This window comes from Equus przewalskii, chromosome 6 (assembly GCF_037783145.1).
Source record: "Equus przewalskii isolate Varuska chromosome 6, EquPr2, whole genome shotgun sequence".
Lineage (NCBI taxonomy): Eukaryota > Metazoa > Chordata > Mammalia > Perissodactyla > Equidae > Equus > Equus przewalskii.
The window spans coordinates 94,605,686-94,632,037 of record NC_091836.1 but is presented as its reverse complement, the minus strand read 5'-3'; the positions used below and the strand labels follow the sequence as shown (position 1 = coordinate 94,632,037).

Sequence of the window (26,352 nt, the reverse complement as noted above, 5' to 3'; positions counted from 1 at the left end):
TTGCAACAACGTAAATGAACCCAGAGGACATTATGCTAAGAGAAATAACCCAGACACAGACAAGTTCTCCATGATGCCGTTTATATGAAAAATCTAAAGTAGTCGAACTCAGAAGTAGAGAGTAGAATGGTGATTTCCAGGGGCTGTGGGGAAGCTAAAACCAGAAAATATTAGTCAAAGGTACAAAGTTTCCATTATGCAAGACAAATAAGCCCTACAGATCTACTGCTGTACAGCATAGTGCCTGGACTTAATAATAATGTATTGAGGACTGAAAATTTCTTTTTAAGTTTGTTTTTCAAGATGCATTTAAAATGTTTCTCCCATCCTTTTAAGGCATAAGAAAAACTGGATTTACGTCTTTGTTTGAGATTTGTTGCTATATTTGTACTTTAACTTTTTGAACCGCAAAATTGTTGCCAGTACTTTTGATAACCATAATGACTTCCAAATAACAGAATATCTGATAGGATTGTATATCAATTTGTGAACTCCTTTCATATGTTAGCTAAATGGAATTCTAAAATAGTGCTATATTATACATTCTAAGAATTGCATATTTTTTTAATCTCATTTGTTTGTGCTTATTGTATTAGGAAGTAATTTTTAGGGGGGATAGTAATTCTTTTCAATTTTGTGTAGGTATCCATTAAATAAATGTCAATTATCTGATTTATTTCTTGAAAAAAGGCAAGAAATTCAGTCATGGGAAGCTGATATTGACTTAGTATCTTAACTTTTAACAGCAGCTTTTAGTGAACACCTTTGCTTTATATGCAAAGCATTGTGCTAGGTACAGTAGAGGTAAAGAAATGGATGAGACTTTCTGTGCCCTTCAATTATTTATAAACTAGTTGGAGCAATAAAATAGTATAAAAATGACAAGGCAGTGTCTGATTGTCATGTAAGTAGTTAGTACAATAATAACAACAGGTAATATTACTGAGTACTATGTGCCAATTTTCAAAGTCCTTTGCGTGGTTTAATTGATTTAGTATTTATAATGAGCGTGTGTGGTAGATGCTATATTATCAACATTCGCAAGCAACAGAGGTACTAAGAACTTGAGTAAGTTGTTTGAAGTGATATACCTAAGTAATGTGATTGAACCAATATTAGACCCTGGTTGTCTGGCTGGAGAGTCAGCACTCTTAAGCATTCTGCTATACTGTAAGTACTGTAAATGCTATAGCTATTCAAAGGAGAAAACAGTGGTTTCCAATTGTGACGGTTAATAAAGGCTTCCTGGTGGAGAGAGATTTATGCTGGGCCTTGCATGAGACTATCAATGTTAGAAAAACAAATAGGAATGATATGTTCTAGATAGGATATGAGTATGACCAGAGTATGTAGAGCATATTTGTAGGACAGTTTGTATGGAAGTACATAAGTACACTCAACACTTCCTGCCAATTTGCGCTCCCTTACCCATAGCAGATATCACTGGTTGATTGCCAGACTCTTTATCTCTGAATCTGATGTTGCCAGAGCTAACCACTGCGAATGGATTAGAGATGACACATGATGTAAGACATATTTACCATACTGGGAATTATTGACAGTCAATTGGAAAGATAAAATAATTGGCCAGATTGTGGAAACTAGTTTCCAGGAATTTTACAATCTATCTTTGTAGTCAAAAGAGAGTCTTTGAAGCAAAAGAGTAGTGCATTATCAGAGCTTAGAATCAGTGTTATTTTTTTAAACATTTGAATATTATTTAGTACTGTTAATAAGCTTGGCCTGTTTAATCCCAAACTAATCTAAATAATGGTTTCCTTACTCTCTTTTACTTCCCCTGTTGAATTTCGAGTATGAGTACTTAGAAGGAAGACAGAGAGTAGGGGAATGGGTATGGCTGGTTCCTTTAATTTTTTTCTGTTTTTATCTTTGTTCTTCTGCTTAGTAGCCTTTTTTCAACCCACTTGCCTTTTATGATTTCTTACTTTTGGTCATTTCAATCCAGATGTTCCAATCCTTATAGCTATTCTTATAAGACTAGGTAAGCAATGGAAATAAAACCTCTTAAGTTTATTGGTTGTAGTGAAACTATTGCAAAACATGGGAAGACATCTACAGGCTGAGACTTTCTTTCTTTTTCTTTTTTTTACACATCAGTGTCAAGCTATAATCTTACTAAACTGCTTGCTAAGGCAAAGAATTTTGTATCTGTCTTGGATCCTCTCCAAAAGATGTTTATTATCGAGAGCACTAAAAAAAAATTCATAACATTGATTCAACTATAAATTGTTCTAGAGTAGGGGCTCTGAGATTAATCTTAAACTAAAGTTTCTGAGTAATTTTATCACCATATAAAGATAATCTGCAAATTATTTTTAGTGGAATAATGAGTTTACTGTCTTAGCAATCCTTTTGCACAAAGCAATAGTAACACCTATGTTTTATAATTATGTGTTTGTTCTCACTCAACACCTTTTGTATTCTGAGGTATTCTCGGTATTCTGGGGATTTTGTTAATGAAATGTATAAAGCTCTTTTGAAACCTTAATGGGAAACATTTTACTTTAATGTCAGCATTTAACATGCATATTTTAGAATTTATTCCCAAACACTTACGTGCTATTTATTTCAGAACAGTGATTCAACAAGGCTTCCTTGATGGAAAATGTTCCCTTAGAGAAGCATCGTAGAGGGTACATTTGATGGACATTAGAAATAAAAACTCAAAAGCATACTTTTTGTGATTTTCAATTAGTATCTTTTTGGTATTAAACATTGGCTGTCATCAGTCCCACAGATCATTTCCTGCCCTGGTTTCAAAGAGTACCTACAACGTTTATAAATGTTAAAGCAAACTAAAGAATATTTAATTTAGCTGCCATCCTTCAGGCAGGTACAATATTTTTATGTCCATTTTTCAGATGAGGTGACTGAAGACCCACTGAGATTGGCTTGCCTAGGTTTTCCTGCCTGCTGAATAGCAGAAGAAAGTCAAGAAGCCACATGTCCTCCTTCCATTAGAGCAGTGGCTCTAAACTTTTCAGGTTTCAGGACCCCTTTCTGCTGTAAAAAATATTTAGGACCTCAAAGAGCTTTAGTTTATGTGGATTCCATCTACCAGTGTTCCCATATTGGAGATTTAAACTAAGCTTTACAAAAATACATTTGTGTATTTATTTATTTTAAAATGGCCAAGTGGTTAAGTTCGTGCGCTCTGCTGCGGCGGCCCAGGGTTCGGATCCTGGGCGCGGACATGGCACCGCTCATCAGGCCACGTTGAGGCGGCGTCCCATATGCCACAACTAGAAGGACGTGCAACTATTATATACAGCTATGTACCAGGGGGATGTGGGGAGATAAAGCAGGAAAAAAAAACAGCAAACTTTGGCCACAGTTGTTAGCTCAGGTGCCAATCTACGAAAAAAAAATAAAATAATTAGTTAACCCATTGCATGATAACATAAGTAACACTTTAATGAAAAGTAACTAATTATGTTTTCTAAAACATAAAGAGGTAGTGAGAAGAGTGACATTGTTTCACATTTTTGCAAATATCTTTAATGCCTGGCTTTTCCCTGAAATGTTAATACATCTTTTATAAAAAAGATAATAAGGAAGAACTTTTCTCCAAAAGAGAATACGGTCTTTGACCAAGTTCAGATGTAATCCCTGTTCCTTTTTTCATTCCTTTAATTCCCTGCCTCCAAAACCAGCTGCAGGTGCTTGTTCTAATCTGTGGGATCTGTTGTCGCAGGTCCGGCCCTCATGTCTGATGATTACGGGGTTCATTGTCTCTTGGCAAATAACACAGAGCAGTCAAGCTATTCTGGCCCACAGTTCCATGGTAGTGTGCAAGACCCTTGGGGTAAAAACCCAAAAGGCCAGTTCTAATCTCAACTCATACTTAGGTAAACACCAAAAATACAGAGTATCTGTTATGGTTCCTAAACCAGCCAGCAGGCAAGATCAGAAATTTATAAGCACTCTGATATAACCTCTGTTTTTTATCATTTGTACCACACAATCTAAAGGCCTTGTAGACAAAACCAGACTAATAGAACGCTACATTCTTCAAATCTTTCAAATTGGAAAAAAGATAAGAGGAGGAAATGTATCTGCTTTGATTTTGAGTGAGGAAATCATGGGACTTATCTATCAGACTTTGTATGAATTTTTCAAATGCATCATTTAAAAGAATATGTTTTAGCGCACACACACAAAAGTTAAAGTCTTCAATCTGGCCATTATATTTCTTAGAACCATAACTCTCAACATGTAATTTTATAGAAATAACTCACAACTCAATTTCCAATTTTCCTGCAAGCATTAGTATTGTGAGATTTCAAAGGGGAAGTAGCTTTAAATACAAGACTATAGCCTAATTTATACAATATCACACTTCTAAGAAAATATACTACATTAGTAATATCGCATACATCAAATATCTTAAAAATTAAGTTGACTATTAAATGCATTGTTTTTCAGGCCACTTGCAAACGAGATCATAGACTCGCAATGTTGAAAACTCGTCGCTGCTACCTAGAGAAGAAAAGGCAGGAGGAATTGAAGCGACTTGATGAGAATACTAATTGGCTCAATTATGTTGAAACTGAAATGGGTCTCTTAGGTCAAAATGGTCACATTCCAAAGGTACAGATATGTTTGTATATTCAGATTTATTTTGTAAGAACTGAGCTCTTTAAATCCATTGTCTTTATTGTTGAGTAAATATCTTTCATAAGACAGCTATTGCTTCATTTCACCAAGATTCAATTGACTCATTTTATGGTTTTTAACTGATTATACCTTCTGGCTCACTAATTACCTACTACATTTGACTTTTTTCTACTTTCAGAAGAGTAAAGGTACTTTTAAATGTTGCTGTTCTTAAGCAATTGCATCCTTTTATGAGGTAGCTCCTAAGTTAGAATAAAAGTGATTCTATTTCAACCTGTATTTGAGATTTCATCATATAGATAATTTGGGGTTTTTTTGGAGGAAGATTACCCTGAGCTAACATCTGCTGCCAGTCCTCTTCTTTTTGCTGAGGAAGACTGGCCCTGAGCTAACATCCGTGCCCATCTTCCTCTACTTTATATGTGAGACTCCTACCACAGCATGGCTTGTCAAGCGGTGCCATGTCCACACCCGGGATCCGAACTGGCAAACCCTGGGCCACCGAAATGGAACGTGCAAACTTAACTGCCGCACCACTGGGCCGGCCCCAGTAATTTGTTTTAATACTTGATATTTTGTTCAAAACTGATCTTAAGTGTGATCATCATTACTTATGTTATGGCTAAAGAAAGTTGTATTTGTGTGTGTATGTACTGAACTGAAAATATTCCACCTAGAATGGCAAAAAGTTATATTTATAAAGAGTAGTGATTGGTAATGATGGTTAAAGGCTGAATCAGATCAGAATTGTGTTCAGCTACAAGGTTATGGAAATCTGACTTAGTGCCTTAACCAGTTAGGGCTATATTTTGCTCCCTTAACAATAATAAGTTTTGGAAATATTCAATTTATTCCTAAAAATGTCATCAATGTCTTCATTATACTTGTCATTTCGTAGTTGTGATGTCACTATTCCATCTTTAGTCTCAAGTTTACACTTAGGCTAGAAGAAGAGGAAAGAAAGAAAGTGGGGAGGGCTATCTGTAGTGGGAGATCAAAGACTTCCAGAAATTCCTAACAGACATATCTTTTGCTAGAATTGTCATGTGGCTATCCCTAGATGCAGGGGAATCTGGAAAGCTGAGTGATTTTTCTGGACGCCTTATCACCCTGAACAAAATTAAAGTTCTCTTAATAAGAAAGAAGGGGGAAATGAATATGGAATAAGTAGCTAGCAGACAACTGCCACAAAGTAATTTTGATCCAATACCTAATACTTTAAAAGAACGACTTCTTTATACTCTTTTTAAAAGGAGGAGCATCTAAAGTCTTTATTTTGAGGATATTCTTCTGAAATTCTATACTAGGTATCCCCTAATTGGTATCTAGTCCTCTGGAATCTTCAAATTTCTAGAAAAGCACTGGACTGAAAATAAATACTCATGAAATAAAGTACAAAATATCAGTAACAAATGAATGCAGCTAGTGATCATTAATATTCAAAGATAGCAATTTTTGTAATTCAAAGATATTAACCAATGATTCATGACTAGGGAAATGGATTCTCTGGCTAGCAATAGCTATGAATGACCATCTTTTTAGCATTAAACCTCAGACTGGAGAGAGAGAGGAGACTAGCAGGAGTAGTCAGTGATGACAGTTCAAGGTAGTAAAAGGAGCAGCAGGCACCAAGCAGCAGACACTCTGCTTCTTAAGAAAAAAGCCAAAGACAAATGGAGCCTGAGTAGTTCTTTAGTGTGGAGATTCATTGAGCACCAGGCAACAACTTAACCTACACCTCAGGAACTCTAGAAGTCATCAAAGTATCTTGCTAAAAGCATGCCAGCCAGTTTGTTCAGCAGATTAGGAATGTAGTACAGAATGTACTTTAATAATATAACTTAATTGATAAGCACTTTAGACTATTCCCTACAGAGAGAGTGTCAGTGTTGGAAAGAGGATAAACTTTGGAGTTGGAGTGGTTGGTAATTCTGTAATTTGATAGTTGTGTTGAATACTAACTCTAATGCCGATTGTATGACTGGACAAGTTTTTAACGTCATCGTCTTAATTTCTCATCTTTAAAATATACTTAAGGCATTATGAGCCTAAATGCTGTATGCAAAGGCCTAGCACCTCTTAACCCATAATAGATAGTTGATAAATAATACTTTAATATTCTAAGCAACGGTAACATAGACATCAGTAGCCAATGAAAGCTGTACGCAAAAAGAGCACAACAGAGTTAGCTGCATTACAAAATACGTTTTCCGTTTTTCCTCCAGAGTAGTAATTCTGACCTTTTTGGGTTATAGATGCCTTTGAAAATCTGATCAAAGAACTATATAGATCTTCTCCCAGGTGAAAGATTGGGGAGGTCACATTCATACAGTTTTCCTTTTTTTAAGTCTTTTTTCTGTTGATACAACATTAAGAATACCTAAAATAAAACTAAAGCACTTTTATTTAAAATGCTGTATTCGTCTTAAGATGGTATAATGGACATATTTACATGACTTAAAAGGAGTAAGCAACAAAAGACGATGATTAATCAATACGCTAGAATAGAGATTATCTGGACTTAGGAAAGATAACTTCGGAAATCCCATGCCAGATCTGGGGCGTCTACAGCTGCAGCGGCTCATCACAGAATGCAGCACCTCCAGCAGAGCAGCTGTCAGGGCGCTCGGCCGTGTTCTGATGACAAGTTTTCAGAGAAAACACTGATAGCCCAGGCCAAATGGGTGCTTCTCGTTCAGTGCACAAGAGCTTATTCTCTTGAAAAGGTGGCAGATGTGCAACATTTATAGCAGTTTTGGGTTTGTTTCACTTGTTACTTGCTAGAGACCATGTATGTCTAAAGTAGTCTTGTTCTCAGATCATTGTCTAAATGACATAAAATGACAAGTATTTTGGTTAAATTTTTGACCTTATTTTAAAATAACTGCTAAACATTCTTTCATTTTCTTTGTTACTGTTACTTATGGCCATGATGTTCTAGTAGAATATTTAGCCCATCTAGTGAGCAAAAGCTTTCTCTTGAAGGGTCTAAAAAATTTTTCTGTGTGTGGTAAGATATAACATAAAATTTACCATTTTAACCATTTTTAGGTTACAGTTCAAGTGGCATTAGCACATTCATTAAAAAAAATTTTAATACATGTATATGTAGTTTTAAAATGTTATTTCTAGAGTACCTTCACCTCTCAATAGCCTTACTTAATTTACATTATACTTATATTATAATCTAGTGTGTTTGTCTTTGTAGTCAATATTCTAATTTATAGCCTAACCTCAGCTAGAGAAATATTTAAGAACTTATTTTGTATTAAAGAGGTAAAAAACTCAATTGTAGAAGTTTACTAGTTTGCCTTTGCTTTCTCATATTTATCATAAATTCTCAATTTTAAAAATGTTATGGTATTCTTTTAAGTAGTAGCATTATTATTATTGCTAATTTGCTTTATAAAGTTAATGTTGTTTGGGTTATTTTTAGTAAATTTAAATGTTTTCAACATGATCGAATCTAATTTTTCTAGTAATTGGTCTTCTGTAACTCTCATAAGCAGCTTTCCACGCCTGAATGTCAACCTAGAATTGATTTTTAAGTCATTGTTTTTTAGTGCATTTTATTGTAAATAATTTGAAAAATTAAAATGAAACCTGTGTTTCCATTCCCACCACCCTAATCTCATTCATCATTCTTTTTTCTGTGCATATTTTCATGACTGAAATAATTATTTATTTGTAAGCCATTATTTCCTACATTGGCAAAGTGACACATAACTTTGTAAAAGGGCTTATCCACAGTCATACAACTCTTGGCACAGACCCAGTAATGTGATTTGCAAATTGGTGCTCTTTTTTCTGTACCCTCCTGCATTATCTCCCTCGTAACATCTCAAATCTACCCACTTCTCTCTTTCTCTCACTGCCATCACCCTAATTCTGATTTCCATCCCCCCATTGTTGGACTGCTATATTTGATCTTTCTTCCATTCATCTTCCACCACAGTCATTCTCTCCACTGCAACCAATATGAACTTTCTGAAAGGTAACCGATCGTATTACTCTTTAGTGCGTTCTCCCTAATATAAACTCTGTATTATGATTTCCCAGGCCTAGCGTGGCACCTGAATACTTCCCAAGTTTTATGTATCACCTCTCATTTATTCTTCACTTCAACCATTGCTAACCTACTTATGGTTCTCAGAATAGGCCATGCTCTTCTAATCAGATTTAGTCAATAATGTATCAAAACGAGAAGACTCAAATTGTAAACTTGGTTTTCCAAATATAACAAGCTTAGGCAAGGTCCATTACTGGCTAATATAATTAGACAATTAAGGTTTGTCTTTTTAAAATAAGAGTGATTTAAGAAAATAAAGGAATTAGAACAGGGTTATCAGAGGAAGTATATAATGAAGGAATTTTTTTTTGAGAGAGGAAAGATGAACTATTTGGCAAGTATGTTCATACTGTTAGGATTGTTGGATTTCCTAACTGGAAAAGACTAAAGAGATCATCTAGTCAAGCACTTAAATTTTAGTCAAGTAAATTGATCTCCGTAAAAACCATATTTTTAGCTTGCAGTGGCATTTGTGTCATGGCTGAGACCATCTCTAAAATCACCTGACTCACAGACCACTGCTCTAACCATACCATCCTGACTTGCTAAAGAGAGTTTTCTCTAGAATACATGCTAGATTCCTTGAAATGGCATCATGAATCATGTAAATCAATAACCCCGAGTGTTAAAATACCTCAGAACATAGAATGACATTGTTTCCCTTTCATAATTCCTACCATTGGCATAGGAAGTATTTTTTTAAAAAAAAAGAAAAAGAGACAAGCTTAACCTTTTGGAGAATCAGTGGTCTGCAGGTTTGGAAGGAATATGGAAAAGCAAAAGTAGATTATGAGAATTGTCCCCAGGAGGACATTTCCAGGCACAGCTTCCCTACTTATGGGATTGTCTTAGCCCCTCACAATGTTCAAAAAAATTTCACTCCCTTTCGTTGTACTGACTTAAATTTTCCCAATTAAGGATTCTGAGAATGCTGTTGGATTACTACCATTCATAGTGTAGTGTAACCACTTAGCAGACGTTTTCCATACTTAAGGTTAGGACATTTAAGGAAAAATAAGTAATTTTAGGTGGTAGATTAGAGAACACTTGGACCTGTGCATATGAGACTTAGGGAAATGGGAGCCATAGAAGACTTTTTTACACTTTTGCTCTAGGGTAAAGCTTATACCAAGATTAGATGAAGGCAAGAAATTTTTATTTCTTTGGAACTCCAGACACTGAACACTTGGGCTATACTACTGAACTGGCGTGATACGGTACCTGTCCTGGTGGTGAACCTAACCTTCTAGTACAGACAGAAAGACTGTAAATAAATGAGTAAATAAATGAAGTTGTTTCTGATCAATGCTAGGATGGAAATGATTGGGGGTAGAGAATATCCATCTTTAAATATAATGCTGAGGGAATGCCTCCCTGAAGAAGTGACATTTAAGCAAAAACTGGCCATATTCATGTGTTTTCACAGCCTTAGGAACAAGTTGGATAGACCAAGAAACTGTCATCATAATAAAATTTGTCTGAGTTTCTGACATTCAGCTTCTGAGGAAACTTGAATCTTATCTTGCTTATAAGTTATAAACCACCTATACCAGAATGTTATTTTTCAAATTATTCCTAAACATATCATTCACATGTAAAAACATTAAACCTATTGGCACCAATGTAAAATGTTTTATTAAAATTGATTTGATTTTAACATTCTTAAAAGAATCTGAAGTATAGTTTGCATTGTGTTCCCCAGGAACTCAATGAAGATCTTCAAAGTCACCATTTGCACCTCCAGAACAAAGATTTGAAAGCACAAATTAAACATATGATGGAACTAGCTTGTCTTCAAGAACAGCAGCACAGGCAGAATGAAGCGTAAGTACATGGATTACACGTTCTACAAATTTTAACACTGTAGACCTAAGGATCCTGAAGCATAGAAATTCAGTTTTCCACTGCCCGAAAATTGAGTTTTATCTGGTACAGGATACGTTATTTTTAAAGTGTCTGCCAGCATCTGAAATGCAGTTAGAAAACATTGAGAAAGTATAAAAGATGTGGTTCTTCTTCTCCAACTAATTTTTTAATACTACTTTTGTAGTTTTGAAAACATTTTTCTTCAAGAATTTATTATTTTTACGTCATATGTGCCATGTACTACAAAATTCCAAAGATACCTATACAGTGAAAAAGAGTCTGTCTTCAGGGGCCAGCTCTGTAGCGTGGAGGTTAAGTTCGGCACACTCCACTTCAGTATCCCACTTTTGGATCCCAGGCGTGGAAGTACACCACTCATCAACCAAGCTGTGGCGGTGGCCCACATATAAAGTGGAGGAAGATTGGCACAGATGTTAGCTCAGGGCTAATCTTCTTCAGCAAAAAATAAAAAAGGAGTCTGTTTCTCCTTTTAGCCATCTGTTTCTCCTCTTAGAAGTAAATACTATGAATACTAACTGAATTGTAAGTAGGCTGTATGAATTGTAACCATTCATAATTCCAGAATGATTTTTTTGCTATCATTGAAAGGAAGTTACCAAAAATGTGTATTTTTTAACATCAAGTGTCCCAATTTTCATGTAATGCTATGGTAGCTCTTTCATGCTCTCTCACTAGCTCAGCAGTAACATCTTTTGATTTTTGAAAGATAATCGTAAAAAGTATAACCTAATCTATATTTTTGTTACCTTGTATGTGTCAGTCAGTTCCTTAGGTGTCACTTTCATGCTCTGTAAAAATGAGACATTTATTTCTCTAAGTGGTTTCTGCTAGTCTGAAATTCTGCTGGAGTTCTACTAGTGTTCTCAAATAACTAGTAATTAATTTTCCATAATTTTGGTTTAAGTGAAATCATATTAGTGTAGTTATTTTTAAAAAGAAGAAGAAAAAGGAAAGAAAGAACATTAGGGAGATACTCTCCTGCAGGTAGAAGTTCAGCCTACTCTCCCTGTACTTTCTATGTCTATACCTAGAGCAGACGTTGAGTATTCACTTACTAGCACTCAAACCACATGCAAGAGCTAGAGTTATCAAAGAAACATTATTGTAACCATTCTGTATTTGCTGTATTGTACAAGTAGAGCAATACATTTAACTTAAACTTTTGCCTCAAAATGGGCAAAAAGATTTCTGACTAACTCCTGTTTATTTAGAAAATTGGTGAACCAAAGCATTACAGAGGCAACATGGCATAGTTAGATAGAGTACGAGTTTTGGAATTTTTCTTCAATTCTAGTTTATGTTAGCAATATAACCTTGCATAAATTATTTAACCTCACTAAGCCTTAGTTTTCTTAAATTTAAAATACATAACAATACTTTCCTTATAAAGATTTTGAAAAGATCAAATGACATAAAAAATAATGAGAGTGATGAACTGTCTTACTCTGATCTTGTAGAATGGAGGCAGAAAACTGACTTAATATATATTCAAAGTGCTAAATGAAAAAAATTCCAACCAAAAATACTTTACCCAGCAAAGTTAACATTCAGAATTGAAAGAGAGAGAAAGAATTTCCCAGACAAGCGAAATCTAAAGGAGTTCATCACCAGACCTTACAAGAAACGTTAAAGGGACTTCTTTAAGCTGAAAAGAAGGGCCATAATTAGCAACAAGAAAACATTAGACTATAAATCTCACTTCACTGGTAAAGGTATTTAGTAGAGTATCAGATCAATTACTTGTAAAGCTTTTATGAAGATTAAAAGAAAAAAGTAGTAAAAGTAACTGTTACTACAATAATTAGTTAAGGGATACACAAGATAAAAAGATGTAAAATGTGACATCAACAACGTAAAGCGTCGGGGGGTAGTAAAAATGTAGACCTTCAGAATGCATTCAAACGTAAGTTGTCAACTTAAAACAGACTTTGCCTCATGGCAATCACCAAGCAATAACCTATAGGAGACACACAAAAGATACTGAGAAAGGAATCAAAGCAATACCAATAAATAAAGCCATCAAAACCACAGAGGAGGAGAGCAATAGAAGAAGAAAGGAACAGAGGAACTACAAAACAGCCAGAAAACAATTGACAAAATGATAATAAGTACATACCTATCAATAATTACTTTAAATGTAAGTGAACTAAATTCTCCAGTCAAAAGATAGAGTAGCAGAATGGATAAAAAAGCAAAACCCATCTATATGCTGGCTACTAGAGACTCACTTCAGATGTAAGGACATACACAAGCTGAAAGTGATGGATGGAAAAAAATATTCCTTGCAAATGAAAACCAAAAGAAAGCTGAGGTAGCTATACTTAGACAAAATAGACTTTAGAACATAGACTATAAGAGGCAAAGAAGGGCATTACATAATGATAAAGGGATCAATCCAACAAGAGGATATAACAGTTGTAAATATTTATGCACTCAACAAAGGAGCACCTAAATATATAAAGCACATGTTAATACATCTGAAGGGAGAAATAAACAGCAATATAGTAATAGTAGGGGACTCTAATACCCCACATAAATCAATGGATAGATCATCCAGACAGAGCAACAGTAAGAAAACATCAACCTTAAATGATACAATAGGCCAGATGAATTTAACAGATATTTGCAGAACATTCCATTCAAAAGCAACAGAACACACATTCTTCTCGAGCGCACATGGAACATTTTCCAGGGTAGGTCATATGTGAGGTCACAACATAAGTCTTAACAAATTTAAGAAGATTTGAATCATATCAAGCATCTTTTCTGACCACAGTGATATGAAACAAGAAATCAATTAGAAAGAAGAAAACTGGAAAATTCACACAGATTTGGAGATTAAAGAACATGCTACCAAACAACCAAAGGTCAATGAAAAAAATCAAAAGAGAAATCAAAAAACAGCTTGAGACAAATGAAAATGGAGATGCAACGTACTAAAATTTATGAGATCCAGCAAAAGCAGATCTAAAAGGGAAGTCCATAGCAATAAATGCGTACCTCAAGAAACAAGAAAAATCTCAAACAACGTAACTTTACAACTCAAGGAACTAGAAAGAAAGAAAAAACAGAGCCCAGAGTTAATAGAAGGAAGGAAATTACAAAGATCAGAGCAGAAGTAAATGAAATAGAGACTAAAAAGACAATAGAAAAGATCAAAAACCAAGAGCTGGTTCTTTCAAAAGATAAACAGAATTCACAAAGCTTTAGCTAGACTCACCAAGAAAAAAAAGAGAGAAACTCAAGTAAAATCAGAAATGAAAGAGAAGACATTACAACTGACGACATGGAAATACAAAGGATCATAAGAGACTGCTACAGACTATTGTATGCCAACAGATTGAACAACCTGAAGAAATAAATTCCAGGAAACATGCAACCTACCAGGACTGAGTCATGAAGAAATAGAAAATCTAAACAGACGAATTACTAGTGAGGAGATTGAGTTAGTAATTAAAAACCTCCCTACAAACAAAAGTCCAGGATCAGATGACTTTACTGGAGAATTCTAGCAAGCATTCAAAGAAGAATTAATACCAGTCCTCAAACTCTTCCAAAAGATAGAAGAGAAGGTAATGCTTCCAAACTCAGTTTGTGAGGCCAGAATTACCTTTGTCGACACAAATTATTGATAATCAATCTATAAATCAAAATCGCAGTGAGTTTATGAGCCAATTTTGAGAACTATAGCCCGGAAGAGAACTTTCACCAAGGACGGAAGCACTCCAAAGAAGCAGGGTGTACAGTGTGGTTTTATACCATCTTGAAAAAAGGGACATACATCAAATATGACAGGAATATCTCTTGTACTACAGTCAAAATATTTTTCTAATGCAGAAGGTCAGTGGTCACAAGATGAGCACAGTAGATCAGTAATTAATCCTTAGTTTCTGGGAAGAAATGCTTATCTTTAAAGAAATACAGATAAGAGGGGAGGCGTAAGTCCCTATTTTTAAGGCCACTATTCTTCACTTGGGATGTTGTAAATGTTTGAAGCAGATGTACAGTGCATGCTCAGCAGGCCACGTCAGGCCTTTCTGGGAAAACAAGGTGAGGCCAAATTAGTTTCAAAACCAAATAGCTTCTTCATATATCTCACTATTTTAACTTTTCTCATTACTTTCCATTTATTCATCACCCTGATACCAAAACCAAATAAGGACACCACCAGAAATTAAAATTATAAGCCTATATCCCTTATGAACATAGATGCAGAAATCCTCAACAAAATATTAGCAAACAGAATTCAGCAGTACATTAAAAGGGTCACACACCACGATCAAGTGGGATTTGTTCCAAGGATGCAAGGAAAGTTCAACATCCACAAATCAATCAGTGTGATAACACTACCTTAAATTGAAGGATAAAAATGATAGAATCATCTCAATAGATGCAGAAAAAGCATTTGACAAAATTCGACACCCATTTCTGATAAAAATTCTCAGCAAAGTGGGTATCGAGATTTTTTGGAGATACTGCAGGATCAGTTCCAGACCACCACAGCTGGTGAATCACATGAATTTTTTGGTTTCCCCCTCCATATAAAAATTTTTACACTATACTTAGTCTATTAAGTGTGCAATAGCATTATGTCTAAAAAAGACAATGTACACACCTTAAAAATTACTTTATTGCTAAAAAATGCTAACCGTCATCTGCACCTTCAACAAGTCATAATCCTTCTACTGATGGAGGGTCTTGCTTCCATGTTGTTGGTTGCTGGGTGATCAGGATGATGATTACTGAAAGTTGCGGGGCTACGGCAATTTCTTGGAATAAGCCAATGAAGTTTGCCACATCAACTGACTCTTCCTTTCAGAAATGATTTCTCTGTAGCATGTGATGCTGTTTTATAGCATTCTACGCACAGTAGAACTTCTTTCAAAATTGAAGTCAGTTCTCTGAAACCCCTGCCACTGCTTTATCAACTAAGTTTGTGTCATATTTTAAATTTTTTGCTGTCATTTCAACAATCTTCACAGTGTCCTCACCAGGAGTAGATTCATCTCGATAAAACAGTTTCTTTGCTTATTCATAAGAATCAACTCCTTATCAAGTTTTATCACAAGATTGCAGCAATTCAGTCACTTCTTCAAGCTCTACTTCTAATTCTAGTTCTCTTGCTATTTCCAACATCTCTGCAGTTACTTCTTCCACCGAAGTCTTGAACTCCTCATTAGGGTTGGAATCAACTTCTTCCAAACTCCTGTTAGTGTTCATATTTTGACCTCTTCCCATGAATCCTCAATGTTCGTAATGACATCTAGAATGGTGAATCCTTTCCATAAGGTTTTTGATTGACTTTGTGCAGATCCATCAGAGGAATCGCCAGCTGTGGCAGCTACAGCCTTATGAAATGTTTATTTCTTCAGTAATAAGACTTGAAAGTCTAAATTACTCCTTGATCCATGGGCTGCAGAATGGATGCTGTGTTAGCAGGCATGAAAACAACATCAATCTCACTGTACATCTCCATCAGAGCTCTTGGGCAACCAGGTGCATTGTCAATTAACAGTAATATTTTGAAAGGAATCTTTTTTTGTGAGCAGTAGATCTTAACAGTGGGCTTAAAATGTTGTAAACAGATGTGCTGTCATCCAGGCTTTGTTGTTCCGTTTGTAGGGCACAGGCAAGAGTAGATTTAGCATAATTGTTAAGGGCCCTAGGCTGTTCGAAATGGCAAGTGAGCATTAGCTTCAACTTAACGTCACCAGCTGCGTTAGCCTCTAACAAGATAGACAGCCTGTTCTTTGAAGCTTTGAAGCCAGGCATTGACTTCTCCTCTCTAGCTATGGATGTCCTAGCTGGCGTCTTCTTCCAATGTAAGGCTATTTTGCCTATGTTGAGAATCTGTTGTTTAGTGTAGCCGCCTTCATTAATTATCTTAGCTAGATCTTGTGGGTAACAGGCTGCGGTTTCTATGTCAGCACTTGCTGCTTCACCCTGCATATTTATGTTATGGAGGCGGCTTCTTTCCTTAACCTCACAAACCAACCTCTGCTAGCTTCAAACTTTTCTTCTGCAGCTTCCTCACCTCTCTCAGCCTTCCCAGAATTGAAGAGAGGTAGGCCTTGCTCTAGATTAGGCATTAGGATAAGGAAATTTTGTGACTGGTTTGATCTTCTGATCAAACCACTGAAGCTTTCTGCATATCAGCAGTAAGGCTAATTCACTTTCTTATCATTCATGTGTTCTCTAGATTAGCCCTTTTAATTTCCTTCGAGAACTTTCCCTTTGCGTTCATGACTTAGCTAACTTTTTGATCGAAGGGGCCTAACTTTTGTCCTATCTGAGCTTTTGACATGCCTTCCTCACTAAGCTTTTGATTTAAAGTGAGAGATGTGAGACTCTTCCTTTCACTTGAACATCTAGAGGCCGTTATAGGGTTATTAATTGGCCTAATTTCCATATTGTTGTGCCTCAGAGATTAGGCAGGCCCCAGGAGAGGGAGAGAGATGGAGGAACAGCCAGTCAGTCGATCAGTCAGAACACACACATTTATCAATTAAGTTTACTGTCTTATATGAGTGTGGTTTGTGGCACCCTAAAACAATTACAATAGTGACATCAAAGATCACTGATCACAGATCATCTTAACAAATATGATAATAATGAAAAAGTTTGAAATTTTGTGAGAATTACCAAAATGTAACACAGAGACACAAAGTGAGCAAATGCTGTTGGAAAAATGGTGCCAAAAGACTTGCTCAACGCAGGGTTGCCACAAACCTTAAATCTGTAAAAAATGCAATATCTGGTAAGCACGATAAAGCAAAGCGCAATAAAATGAGGTGTGCCTTTATAGAGGGAGGGTACCTCAACATAATAAAGGTCATATATGACAAGCCCATGTCTAACATCATACTCAGTGGTGAAAAGCTGAAAGTTTTTCCTCTAAGAACAGGTGCAAAACAAGGATACTCACCTGTGCCACTTTTATTCAACATAATATTGAAGTTTTAGCCAGAGCAGTTAGGGAAGAAAAAGAAATAAAAGGCATACAAATTGAAAAGGAAGAAATAAAACTGTCACTATTTGCATATGACATGATACTATATATAGAAAACCCAAAAAATGGTTAGAAGTGATAAATGAATTCAGAAAAATTGCAAGATACATAATAAATATTTAGAAATCTGTTACTTTTCTATACACTAATAATGAACTATCAGAAAGAAAACTTAAGAATATAGTCTTGTCATTCTTCACAGAAATAGAACAAAGAATCCTAAAATTCATATGGCGCAACAAGAGACCCTGAATAGCTAAAACAATCCTGAGGAAAAAGAACCAAGCTGGAGGCATTGCAATCCCTGATTTCAAAATATACTACAAAGCCATAGGAATCAAAAGAGCATGGTACTGGTACAAAAACAGACACACAGACCAATGGAACAGAATTGAAAGCCCAAATGTAAACCCACACATCTATGGACAGCTAATCTTCAACAAAGGAGCCAAGAACATACAATGGAGAAAGGAAAGCTTCTTCAATAAATGATGTTGGGAAAACTGGACAGCCACATGCAAAAGAAGGACAATTATCTTTTACCATATACAACAATTAACTCAAAATGGATCAAAGACTTCAAAGTAAGACCTGAAACCTTAAAACTCCTAGACGAAAATATAGACAGTACACTCTTTGACATCGATCTTAGAAGGATCTTTTTGAATACCATGTCTACTTGGACAAGGGAAAGAAAAAAAAATAAACACATGGGACTTCATCAGGCTAGAGAGCTTCTGCAAGGCAAAGGACACCAGGAACAAAATGAAAAGACAGCCCACCAACTGGGAGAAAATATTTGCAAATCATATATATCCCACAAGGGGTTAATGTCAAAAATATAGAAAGAACTCACACTGAACAACAAAAGACAAACAACCCAGTGAAAAAATGGGCATAGGATATGAACAGACATTTTTCCAAAGACGGCCATAGATTCCGTTTTTCCATAGATGGCCAATGGGCACATGAAAAGATGTTCGATATCACTAATCATCAGGGAATTGCAAATCAAAACTACACTAAGATATCACCTTACACCCATTAGAATGGCTATAACCACCAGGACAAAAAATAACAAATGTTGGAGAGGATGTGGAGAAAAGGGAACCTTCATCCACTGCTCGTGGAAATGCAAACTGGAGCAGCCACTATGGAAAACAGTATGGAGATTTCTCAAAAACTTAAAAATAGAAATACTGTACAACCCACCTAGTCCACTACTGGGTATTTATCCAAAGAACTTGAAATCAACAATTCAGAGAGGTTTATGCACCCCTGTGTTCACTGCAGCATTATTCACAATAGCCAAGAAGTGGAAGCAACCCAGGTAACCATCGACTGAGGAGTGGATAAAGAAGATGTGGTATATATATTCAATAGAATACCGCTCAGCCGTAAAAAAAGACAAAATCCTCCCATTTGCAACAACATGGATGGACCTTGAGGGTATTGTGTTAATCGAAATAAGCCAGACAGAGAAAGACCAATACCCTATGATTTCACTCATATGTGGAAGATAAACTAACACATGGACAAAGAGAACAGTTTAGTGGTTACCAAAGGGGAAGGGGATTGGGGGGGTAGGCAAAAGGCGTAAAGGAGCACATTTATGTGGTGACTGACAAGAATGCACAATGAAATTTCACAATTATTATGACCTCAGTGAAAATAAAGACTACAATCTCATTTACAATTGCATCAAAAAGAATAAAATACCTAAGAATAAATTTAATCAAGGAGACAGAAAAACTTGTATACTGAGAACTGTAAGACATTAATGAAAGAAATTGCAGAAAATATAAGTAAATGGAAAGATATTCCATCCTTCTGGCTTGGAAGAATTATTACTGTTAAAATGTTCATCCCATCCAAAGCAATCAATAAGCAATATCCAATGTGATATTACTAAACTCAGAATGAGATGAGATATGCTCCACCAGCTCTCCAAGTGCAAGCTGGCTCCAGCACATCACTGCCAGAGCCCAGATCAATAGACTTCACATAACTGATGATCAAGAAATATCAATTAAGAGCATTCAACATAATCCCTGTCAAAATTCCAATGGCATTTTTCACCAAACTATAACGAAAAGTCCTAAAATTTGTATGGAACCACAAAAGACCCCAAATAGCCAAAGCAATCTTGAGGAGGGACAAAGCTGGAGGTGTCATGCTTCCTGATTTCACACTGTATTACAAAGCTGTAGTAATCAAAACTATGGTATTGGTGTAAAAACAGACACAGATCAATGTAACAGAATAGAGAGCCTAGAAAAATGTTCACGCATATATGGTCAATTAATTTATGACAAAGGAACCAAGAATATACAATGGGGAAAGGACAGTCTCTTCAATAAATGGTGTTGGGAAAACTGGGCAGCCACATATATAAGAGTGAAAGTAGACTACTATCTTAGACCATACACAAAAATCAACTCAAAATGGATTAAAAACCTAATATAAGGCCTGAAACCATAAAACCCCTAGAAGAAAACATAAGCATTAAGCTCTTTGCCGTTGGACTTGGCATTGATATTTTGGATTTGACACCAAAAGCAAAGGCAGCAAAAGCGAAAATAAGTGAGAATACATCCAACTAAAAGGCTTCACAGCAAAAGAACCATCAATAAAATGAAAAGACAGCCTTTCAAATGGGAGAAAATATTTGCAAATCATATATCTGATAAGGAGTTAATACCCAAAATATATAAAGAACTCATACAATAGCAAGAAAACAATCCAATTAAAAAATGGGCAGAAGATCTAAATAGATGTTTTCCCAAAGAAGACATGCAGATGACCATTAGCTACATGAAAAGGTGCTTAATATACTAATCATCAGGGAAGTGCAAATCGGAACTCCGAGCTATTGCCTTACACCTGTTAGAATGACTGTTATCAAAATGACAAGAAATAACAAGTGTTAGTGAGGATATGGAGAAAGGGGAATTCTTGTGCTCTCTTGGTGTGAATGTAAATTGGTACAGCCACAGTGAAAACAGTATGGAGGTTCCTCAAAAAATTTAAAGTAGTAAGGCCAGCCTGGTCATGTAGTGGTTAAGTTCATAAGCTCCACTTCATTGGCCCAGGGTTTGCGGGTTCTGATCCCGGGCATGGACCTCCACACTGCTCATCAAGCCATGCTGAGGCAGCATCCTACATACAGTACAGAAGAAGATTGGCACAGATGTTATCTGAGCAACAATATTCCTCAAGCGAAAAGGAAGATTAGCAACAGGTGTTAGTTCAGGACCAGTCTTTCTCACACACAAAAAAAAATTGAAAGTGGAACTACCATATGATCCAACAATTCCACTTCTTGAGTTTTTATCTGAATAAAATGAAAAAACTAATTCACAGAGATATATGCACTCCTGTGTTTATTGCAGCATTATTTACAGTAGCCAAGATAGGGAAACAACCTAAGTGTCCATCGATGGATGAATGGATAAAGAAAATGTGGTTTGTATATATATACACACACACACATATACATACGTACATATATACAATGGAATATTATTTAGCCATAGAAAAGAATGAAATCTTGCTATTTGTGACGCCATTGATGGACCTTGAGGGTATTATACTAAACAAAATAAGTCAGAAAGAGAAAGACAAGTACCATAATGACCTCACTTAGATGTGAAATCTTAAAAAAGAACGAAAAAACTCATAGATACAGCGAGCAGATTGGTGGTTGCCAGAGGCAGAGGAGGGGAGGTGGGTGAGGTGGGTGAACGGAATTAAAAGGCACAAGCCTCCAGTTCAGTCAGTCATGGGCATGTGCTGTACAACATGGCAACCAGAGTTAGTAATACTGTATTGTGCGGGGGGTTTTTTTCTTTTTTTTTTTTTTTTAAGATTGGCACCTGGGCTAACGACTGTCGCCAATCTTTTTTTTTCTGCTTTATCTCCCCAAACCCCCTCTGTACACAGGTGTATATCTTAGTTGCAGGTCCTTCTAGTTGTGGGATGTGGGACGCCGCCTCAACGTGGCCTGATGAGCGGTGCCATGTCCGCACCCAGGATCCGAACCCTGGGCTGCCGCAGCCGAGCAGGCGAACTTAACCACTCGGGCACGGAACCAGCCCCTGTATTGTGTGTTTTGAAGTTGCTAAGAGAGTAGATTTTAAAAGTTCTCATCACAGGAAAAATAAATTCTGTAACTGTGGTGATGGATGTTAACTAGACTTATTGTGGTGATCGTTTCACAATATATACAAATATCAAATCAAAAACGTAAAAATGAATGTGTGAGTAAATACCTACATACAAACTTACATATGTACATAAATAGCATATGTTGCGGGTCCCTAATACCACTTCCAGGTTTGGCAGTTTACTGGAATGACTCATGGGACTCGTCCAATAGTTGTACTCATAGTTATGATTTATTACAACAAAAGCATGCGAGACAAAATCAGCAAAAGGAAAAGGCAAATGGGGCAAAATCCAAAGGAAAGCAGATACAAGCATTCATGTGTCCTCTTCCAGTGGACCCACACAGGATATGCTTAAGACCTCCTGCAAAAGTTGTAGCAGCACACGTGAAATGTTGTCTACTTTGGAATCTCATTAGGCAGACACTTAGTGCCCTGGGTTTTTGTTGGGAGCTCATCCCATAGCCACCCTCTGCCTGGCACTTACAAAATTCCCAACTTTCCAGAAAGAAAGTAGTTATTTCATATCAACCGCATTGTTTGATCAAACAGTTTAAGCACAGTGGAGCCCTCTTATCAGTTCTGAAAGTGATGAGAACCCTCTCAAAATCTTTAAGTTTCAAGATGCCAGCCAGGGGCCAGCCTTGCAAGCAAGCCTTTGTACGAATAGCAGCCTCCAGCCCACTATGTTGACTCTTCTCTGCACAGCACCTGATAGTATAGGTGCACAACGAATCATTGTTTTTATTGACTTTCTGATTAATGACTTTTCCTTATGTGATTTACAAACCAAAGATATTATTGTTACTAAATACCATGGATTTGAAATTAAAAGTTGATAGACTCTGTCAAACAATGAGGCTCATTTTAGGTATATAATGTTTGAAATATGACAAAAGAACAAAACTCAGCTTTACAAGTTAGTTCTTCATAAGCTAAAGCAGTGGCTTTCAAAGCCATTCAAAGAAGTTCCAAGGAGACATCTAACGTATAACATTTTAACGTATAATGACTTTTCCCTCATTACCTGCTTGGCTCACCAGAAAGAAAAATGCCTCAGACCATTTATTTTTACTGCTATCTAAATATTTAAGACTTCTAGGTCATAAAGCAGTTATTTCCTTGTGTTTTAAAATTAATGCCTATTCTTTTCCCACTGCCCTATCCATACTTCAGATGATTCTATTCTCGTGGATGTTATGAGTCAGCTGGAACAGCAGGACTGAATCATTTCAAGATCATTCATGTCGTTTGCCATCTTCCTTGATGTAAAAGTTAGGAACCATTGATTGAGAGTATAAACTGTGTAGCTGTGGCCTTTCTTCAGTGGACACTTACATGGGGGTCTAATACATAAAAAAGATAACCTTCAGTACTGCTCTCATTGATAGCTATAGGGAAGATACTGAATCAGAGCTGAGAATCCAGTGCCCCATCAATTCCCCATACCCACGATCTTTGCCCACAACCTTTCCGCTTGGAACCTCTCTGAATGACTTAGAAAGCCGTTGCTTTATAAAGCTCATGAAAAGCTAACTTGGAAAGTTGAGTTTTGTTCTTTTGTTGTTATATTTCAAATATTATATATCTAAAATGAATCTCATTGTTTGACAGAGTATATTAATTTTTCATTTCAATCCCACGGTATTTAGTAACAATAACAACAATATCTTTGGTTTGTAAATCACATTGTGCTTTGCAAAAAGCTTTTATATGTATTTAGCTCATTTAGTCCTCAAAACAATCTCCTGTTATAATTAGTGGCTGTCCAGTTGTACCCCACATTGTAGAGGAGAAACTGTTTGTGCCTTATCCAAGGTCGTAGAGAAGTAAGTGACTAGCTAAGACTACAGCCTGGTGCTTGTAATTCCCATCCAAGATTCTTTCCCCTCTGTGCTTAATGTGTTAAGAATATGTCGAGGTATTTGACTGAAATATTCTACAGGAGAATATATACAGAGAATCATTTTAATGATCTGCTAATACTTTGGATGTTACATAGAGCTATAATAATGTGTTTAAAATTTGATATTTATCTCTCTTCTTGTCACCTTCTGTGTATATAGATTATTGAATGCTTTACTTCCAGTCCTAAGAAAACAGTATTGTGCTTTAAAAGAAGCTGGCCTGTCCAACGCTGCTTTTGAGTCTGACTTCACAGAAATTGAACATTTGGTAGAAAGGAAAAAAGTGGTGGTTTGGGCTGACCAAACTGCTGAGCATACAAAGCAAAATGATCTACCAGGGATTTCTGTTCTCATGGCCTTTCCGCAGCTTGGGCCAGTTCAGCCTGCTCCTTACTGTAAGTACAGCTTTTATTTTATTAAGTAAATTATTGTATGATTTCTAAAGAGTAGCCTCGTTTATATATCAGTCTACAGAACAGTTTTTTAATAGGTTTGGCTATTTTGTGAGAATTAATGGGGAAATTAGCTTCAGAATCATTTCAGTTAACTAGTGTCTTTCAAAGGTCTAACACCAAATATGCTTGATGTTCTGAATAACTCTACCAGTTATTTCATTCATTTTTTGTTGGAATAATTTCACCTCCCTCCTTCTTTAAAATTTAACCTCTGTTGAGGACTAAAGATTACAATTAAGAATATTATATTGTATAATGCATAATCTGTTCTTAAGATCAACTAAGAGCATAGAATTTACTCTTATACTGTTGGCAAATCACTTGATATCTCTCCTCATAAAATTGTGCATGGGACATTTGAACATGCAAAACTAATGTTTAAAAAGGCAATATAGAAGTACATACAGAAGTAGAATGCTCCCTTTGACTTTCCCTAGAACCTCAATCTTGTATCCTATCTCAGAGGTAAATGCAGTTAACCATTTGGTTATCTTTACATTTCAGTGTGTGTGTGTAATATTTGTATTACTCTAACTCTTTAGCTTTTTGTTAGGTTTCACGTGAATGCTAGCACATTATATGTATTGACCTACAATTTTCTTTTGTTTGTTTATTTAGTTTATTATTAACATTTTTAGAGTACACACATGAAGAATCTACCTTATTTTTTTTAGCAGTTATGAGAATCCAGAGAATAGATGTACCGTAATTTACTTAACCGTTGTCCTGTTGATGAACAGTGCATCAGAGTGTGACTGTATATTCACATCTGTGCGTGTGTTCCAGATTCCTAGAAACTGATCGGCTGGGTCAGAATACAAATAATTTTTTAAAATGTAATCTGTCAAACTCTCCAAAATTTTTCCTATACCAAATGTGTATTAGTATACGTCTCATCTTTACCTTAACTCAAATAATAACAATACTAAACTAGTATATATTCTTTTTTAAATTTTCACCTCTCATCTCAGATTACCAGTGATGTTTTTCATCTTCTCTGAGGTATCCTTTGCTCATTAGAGTTGGTAGAGTTTGTTTGTTCTTTTTGTTTTGGGTTTTTTTTTTGTTTGGACTGCTTTAGTTTCGCTTCTGGTGACAGCTGCCCTCCTGCTCCGCTCCCTCACCTCCAAGCATTTCTGTCTTTTTGGAAGTCTGGATCTTCCCAAGGCTCTGCTCTACTTTTCTTTGTTTCTAGTGCTGATGCTAGGAGGTCTCCACTTAGTTTAGAGAGTGCTGACTTACAGTACGGCACCACAGTTGCTCTCTTGAGCAGTCACTCTGGTAGTTATTGTGGATAATCACCTCGTAGTCTAGTCCCTATTCCTTTCGTCTTGGTTTGCAGATTGGGGAAAAGCAGTTCTCATAGACATAATAGCAAGGGTCTTGATTTTTCTCTTCTAGTTTTTCCATTGATCTGATCCACTTGCTTTCCAACTTCCAAAAATTACCCAGTTTTTGCTGTTGGCGATTATTGCATTTTTCTATCACTGGATGTTATGTCAGTAAATTTTAAGAGGGAGATGAGACAAATCTCTGTAGACTTGTATTTGATTTTATTTATTAGTATGATCCCTTCATGTCAGAACTATCACTCAAATATTTGCTTTGTTTTTTTTTTTCTCTTGGATGTTTGTTTTTTGTTTCATTATGGATTTCGTTTTCTATTTCATTTTATCTGCTCTTTATTGTTATTTTTATTATTTCCTTCTGCTTTCACTAGATTTATGTTGCTGATTTTGTTTCTAACTGATAAAGATAAATGTTTGTTCATTAATTTTCACCAGATTTTTCTAACTTATGTCCATAGATTTCCCTCTAAACGCAGCTTTAGCTTCATCCCACAAGTTTTGATACGTAGTATTTTTCATTATTTTTTAATTCAAAATATTTTCTGATTTCTATTGTAATTTCTTCTTTGACTCACGTGGGCATTTCTTTTTGTTGAAGAAGAAGATTAACATTGAGCTAACATCCACTGCCAATCCTCCTCTTTTTGCCGAGGAAGACTGGCCCTGAGCTAACATCCGTACCCATCTTCCTCTACTTTATATGTGGGACGCCTGCCACAGCATAGCTTGATAAGCGGTGCCTAGGTCCGCGCCCAGGATCCAAACTGGCAAACCCCAGGCGGCTGAAGCAGAGAGCATGAACTTAACCACTATGCTACTGGGCTGGCCCCATGTAATGTATCTTAATATCAAAAAGCTATGGCAAATTCCAG

General features: G+C 36.1%; 1 protein-coding gene and 1 non-coding gene across 4 annotated transcripts in view; both read left to right on the top strand.

Annotated features, from left to right (window-relative positions):
* Positions 1-26,352, top strand: part of KIF18A (kinesin family member 18A) — a 92,990-nt gene that overhangs the window by 32,730 nt on the left and 33,908 nt on the right. For all 3 annotated transcript variants that reach the window (XM_008522879.2, XM_070624589.1, XM_070624590.1), the window contains exons 11-13: positions 4,447-4,611; positions 10,410-10,531; positions 23,836-24,071. In XM_008522879.2, the coding sequence (XP_008521101.2) occupies positions 4,447-4,611; positions 10,410-10,531; positions 23,836-24,071 (523 nt within the window). The remainder of the gene's footprint in view (positions 1-4,446; positions 4,612-10,409; positions 10,532-23,835; positions 24,072-26,352) is intronic.
* On the top strand, positions 12,017-12,084 carry LOC139084376 (small nucleolar RNA SNORD57). The gene has a single exon (XR_011541719.1). It is a non-coding gene; the product is annotated as a small nucleolar RNA SNORD57 (small nucleolar RNA).